General features: G+C 32.6%; 1 protein-coding gene across 2 annotated transcripts; it reads right to left on the reverse strand.

The window, feature by feature from the left end:
• Window positions 1–1,359: 1,359 nt before the first annotated feature.
• LOC113076062 (E3 ubiquitin-protein ligase pellino homolog 2-like) lies at window positions 1,360–3,611 on the reverse strand. Of its 2 annotated transcripts, none has more exons than XM_026248722.1 (3): window positions 2,897–3,611; window positions 2,715–2,816; window positions 1,360–1,642 (listed from the first exon to the last, which is right to left on the reverse strand). In XM_026248722.1, the coding sequence occupies exons 1-3, from the start codon at window positions 3,035–3,037 to the stop codon at window positions 1,526–1,528; spliced, it is 360 nt and encodes a 119-aa protein (XP_026104507.1). In that variant the 5' UTR covers window positions 3,038–3,611; the 3' UTR covers window positions 1,360–1,525. The 2 variants fall into 2 exon arrangements, with proteins under 2 accessions (XP_026104507.1, XP_026104508.1); XM_026248723.1 differs by having other exon boundaries at window positions 1,360–1,911.
• Window positions 3,612–5,641: the final 2,030 nt, after the last annotated feature.

Below are 5,641 nucleotides of genomic sequence, written 5' to 3' on the forward strand. Positions count from 1 at the left end.
CAGAACTGCAGTCCAATCAGCAGCAACATGTAAATAAAGCACGCGGTATTAAAGTGATCTTGCATAATGGCTTCAAAGAAAATAATGTACAAATGTGTTCGTTGCAGCTCAGTATATGCAACAACTGAGGATATTAGAAGACATGTTTGTAGTAAGTTTTATTGTAAAAATATAGGATATCAACATAATGATGTAGTTGTTTATATTTTTAGCTTCATTGCAAGTGTATGACATTTGGTATAGAAATAAACAATGGTAATTAAGTGCTTTTCCTAAAAATGAGAAAGACAATACAGGGTATTTAAACCGTATGAATTACAAATAATGTCAGTATGTGAGGCTAAATAGATGTGTTTTAGTCTGAATTAGGTTAGGAACACAAAGAACGCAAAGAATGGCCTTCTCAGCTGCCATAGTAGCAACTCTTGCGTCATCAGAACAGTGTGTTCAACGCATCACCGTTTCTGTTTAAAAAACGTTGTGCAACGTTTTGCACCTGCGTTGCAAAACGATTCCGTTTGAAGCGCTCTAATCGGATCGCGAATCATTTGATTCAGATCGGGACTTCGGAAAGGGTTCACGAATCATCTCTTCTGATTTCTGTTTTAACTAAAAGAAACTAAAAACTAAAAAGTGCACTTAAAAGTGCAGTAACTATAATAAAATATAATATATAGATATAAAATGATATGATATGATATGATATGTAAAAATTGATAGTCTGAATGCACTGTAAGTGGCTTTGGATAAAAGCGTCTGCTAAATGCATAAATTGAATTTTTTAAATTTAACTATAATTTCCATAGTCAGACATTACTTACAATGATTTTTAAGTGTTAGTAGAGATACCATTGTACATAAATTGTCTCTGGAAATCATTTTGATTACACAATTAAATGTCTCCTTTGTCATAATCAGAATCAAACTACACTCTTGACATTAACTCACTGTACACTAGGTTTCTGAGGGTTTTATGAAGGCATTTAAGCCCTTTTAAGACAAAGAAGAAAAAAAAAAACTAAAAATACAAAACCAAACCTTACAGAATGAACTGAATGAAATGTCAATATGGTTTCTATGGTTTAAAAAAAAAAAGATAATGGATTGAATATGTGTGCTTTCAAACATTAATATGAATAACTTTTACTGTACCTTGATCACCCTGCATAAAAAGTGATTTCAGTGTTGTTCTCCAGCACAAATATCCAAACTTCCTCAAATCCAGACTGATTAACTGGAGATGAACACTTGAAGAGAAACTGATCAAAATAAGAACAAACAGCTCAAGAAGCATCACGCTGACTCAAAGCAGAAACTAGTCTTGATTGTTTTAAGCAAAAACTGAATTGTGATCAGCTTACCGGAAAACAAGACTTTTGCGTCTCCAGTAAAATGCGTCTTGATTTACGGATGGCATTTTTAAAGACTAGACATAAATATTTCCGACTGTAAATGTAAAGAACGAAACCGAAACAGTCTGAAGGTATGCAAGGATCACTTTTATTCACGCTATGATTTGCGATCGTCAGTGCACCTTGGGTGAGATAGTGCTGGGAGCCGAACACGAGTCCTCGCTCTCCTGGGACGCTCCCTGTGTGTCCGTCACCATGAAGTCTATGGGGCTCTCGGTGGAGCGGCCGACCTGCAGAACACACATCACACAGATCAGAGCGGAGCCGGTCAGTCTTCAGTGTGATCCGAGGGTCAGAAGTGCTGCTGAACTCAGAGATACACTGCAGAGCATGAAGTCTGCACTATACGACTGAGCTGCACAAACATCGACTATGTGTCAGTTTCTCAACTCAAGGCGTTACATTCACACACATGCATGAATGATCTGTGTACATTTGTATCAGGGACTTTTGCTGAGAATCGAAACCGTGATCTGTCGTTTGAGCTTCTAGAAAACACCTGCAAGCAAAAAAATATATAAATATATTAATAATAATAATAATAATATATATATATATATATATATATATATATATATATATATATATATATATATATATTATATATAATAATAAAAAATTAGAGAAAAAAAAACATAAAAAAAATACATTTAGTTTTAATGTTCTCAATAGAATTTTTCATTGTTATTACACATTACTTACACACACACACACACACACTATGATTTATTTGGTATTAGTTTTTGTTAATATTTTGAGTTGGTGTTTATTTTTATATTTTCAATTATTTAAACTTTAGCTCAATTTGAAGTATGTTTATGTTCTTTTGAAATTTTTTAGTTTCAAATAAAATATAATATACATATAATATATTATAATATATAAAATAATTCGTTTTGGTTAACATTTTGAGTTAGCATTTATTTGTATATTTCCAATTTTAGTTTCATTTTTAGTCATTTAGTTGTGTTTTGACATTTTTATGAGTTTTTTTAAGATATGGTTTTAGTTTTAGTGGTAATTTTAGTGCTTAAAAAAATTTAACTTATTTCAGCTGGTTGCAAAGGCAACAATTAATTTATTAATTTATTTATTCATTTTTTAATGTTCAATTTTATTTTTATTTATTAACAATTTTTTTTTATATAGTTTTAGCCCTCAATCTCAAATTAATTTTATTTATTATATATATTTTTTAATTTTTTGGTCATTTTTACTGACACAGATTTTTCTCTGTGTGTTTGTTTTTCAGAATTCTTTCACTAGAAGTTCAGTTATGGTCAGTTTGAGCGGTGGTCTGACCTGGAACATGTCTGTGTGGTCCTCATGGCAGTACTCCACCACCACGGTCTGGTTCCTGGAGAGGGTGAAGGAGATGCTGTGCTGCCCCCTGCTGTTCACCGCCTGCAGGGACAGGTCACGGAGCTTCACTATCCCACAATGCACTGTGTTTAAGAAGCCTCCTGGCTGAATGAATCACGCACCTCGCTGTTGTGTGGGTTGCTGAGGATGTGTACGGTGCTGGGCTTGACGCCGTTAGCTCTGGTCCTCCTGTGAAGAGCGAAGCGGCTCATCTTGCAGAGAGCACACACACACACACTCACGCTCAACACACACACTAGCATGAGAAACTGTGTGTGTTACATCTTCAAACACGGAGCAACAACGCTTTCATTTAGAACCAGTCAATTCTAGTTCACCTCTTTTCTTCAGACTCAAACGATGAATCAACAGAAACAGATTCATGTGCTCATGGGGCATTATTAATTAATATTAACACATAACTAAACCCATCATGCATGCAGCTGGATGTAGTGTTCCTAACACAGATCAGATTATGTTCTGACTGGATGTGTGTGTGCCAGCCGCTGCAGAAGCACTTCCTGCTATCACACACACTTCCTGAGTGGATCCTCCTATATCAGACCGAGCCGGGACTCCAGGACAGACGATACCGGCACCTGATTGGCTGATTCATCAACCCAAATTAAATCCAGCATCTAACAAAGCTGACGCGGTTACACTCTTAAAAGACTGTTTTCACAGAAAAGCCGTTTCTGGTTCCTCTTTTCAGGGAAAAGTTGCAAAAGGAACCATCGAAAAGATGAAAGAGTCAAAGATTGAACTATGGATATTATTGATGAACTGCTTCTTCTGTTTGGATAAAAGCATCTGCTAAATACATAAATGTAAACATTGTGAAATTATCTGCTTATGTTCCTGAATCTACATAATTTTTTAAAAATATAAATAGCATATATATATATATATATATATATATATATATATATATATATATATATATATATATATATATATATATATGACATTTTTACATCAAATTTACATTATTACTGTTTTGTCTACGGGAATAGCATATATATATATATATATATATATATATATATGCTATTAAATTTCACAATTTATCATAAACGTGAAATTTTGAAGACTGAGAAGATATAGTGATTTCTTGTAAACGTTGATATTTATTTTCATTTAATTTACTAATTTCATAATAGCTTGATAGTTAATTATAAATAAATTACAGTTAATTTTATAATTAAACGCATTGATTTAAATGTGAAAGTGAAAACAGAAAGTGTTTTCTTGTAAAATGTACTTTATCTGTTTTATATTTTTTTACAAAGTACATTTTGTATTTTATTTTAATTAAATTCGAAATTTTCGTTCAGAAATTGTACATTTGACAAATAACTACACAGAAACTGCAAGTAACTCATCAAATTAAATGTGTAATTTTGAATTTTTTTTGTAGAACATACTCCAATCATTTTTGCTCTACTTACAATTTTGAAGGGAAAAAAAATTATATATATATATATATATATATAGTGGTTTTCATTATCATAGCTAAATTTAATTAATACAGTTTAAAACAAACATTCAGTTTCTTATATGCCTCATTTAACTATCATAAAAAAAAAAATCAATGTAAATATTGGCCATATCGTTCCGTAAATATTGGTGAACTACTATTAATAATTAAAACTTTAATAGACATAACAGTAATAATGTAAATTTGATGTAAAAATGCCATAATAGAGATCAGATATTGTAATGTTTTTTTTTCTCTTTATTTTTGTTTGTTTTTACAATTAAATCATGTGCTTTTCATTATAAGATTGTTGAATATCGTTAATTAAATGTTTCAATAAATACTGTGTAAACAAGCATTACATTTTCTATACGTCTCATTTTAAATCATTGGACACATTTTTAATTTAAATATCGGTGCTTACCAGAACTATGAATGAGTTTATTGGCAGGTTCACTTCCTGAACACTAAAGCTGGTTAAACACACTCACGATGACTTGATGCTAGATGTTAGTAATAATACAATAATGATTAGTAATAATGTAAAAATGTTATTAAATCAATATTAAATCATAAACGGCTCATTCACTCAGCTCAGGGTTGCCAGGTCCGAGGTTTTCCCGCCGAATCGGTTTACTTTAACAATGTTGGCCCGGGTTGAAGCGACACCAATAACGGGATATTTAGTCTCTTGGATATAAATTATACCGGGAACCCCGCCAAAACACGTCTATTTATCCACGGAATGCGATTTGAACCGGGCACGTCAGTGAGCTAGTTTTGAGTAGTAAAACGGCGGAGTGGACCAGACCAAGAGCTCTGCGGGGGAGGCGCGCAGTTACCCGCGCGGAAGTGTCTGTCATCAGGCTTTCCTTCAGCGTCCAAGATGATTGTAGATGATTAATTTTGTGATTTATATTTCTCTAGCGTCTTTACCTGAAAGTCATGAAGGAGTAAAGCGAAGTTTATGTTTTCATTCATAAATCTGTGATTCCCGCGCTCCCCTCCCCCCGCCAGCCGCTCAGTCACGTGTCCCGGATTGCTCTGAGCACTACGTCATAGAAGTGTAAAACTGATGCTCAAAATACAAATATAACAGAATACAATATGGATCATAGAGCAGAAACTAGATATAGTTTTAGAACAGAAGTGCTGGAGTTATATGAGATCACACAAAATAAAATTAAAAAAGATAATATTAAAGAAGAAATGCTATAAAACAATGTTTTGTATTTGATAAAAGGACATTTTATTTTACTGTTTGCGTTATTTAAACCATTTAAAGTTCATTTAAAGTTCAACAGAACATATAACTTTGTGTTTTATTTATTTTAATTAGCACATAATAAAATTAAAACAAAACGCATAGTGACTGTACAGTACATCATAT

The sequence above is a fragment of the Carassius auratus genome, unplaced genomic scaffold (genome assembly GCF_003368295.1).
Source record: "Carassius auratus strain Wakin unplaced genomic scaffold, ASM336829v1 scaf_tig00018493, whole genome shotgun sequence".
Classification (NCBI taxonomy): domain Eukaryota; kingdom Metazoa; phylum Chordata; class Actinopteri; order Cypriniformes; family Cyprinidae; genus Carassius; species Carassius auratus.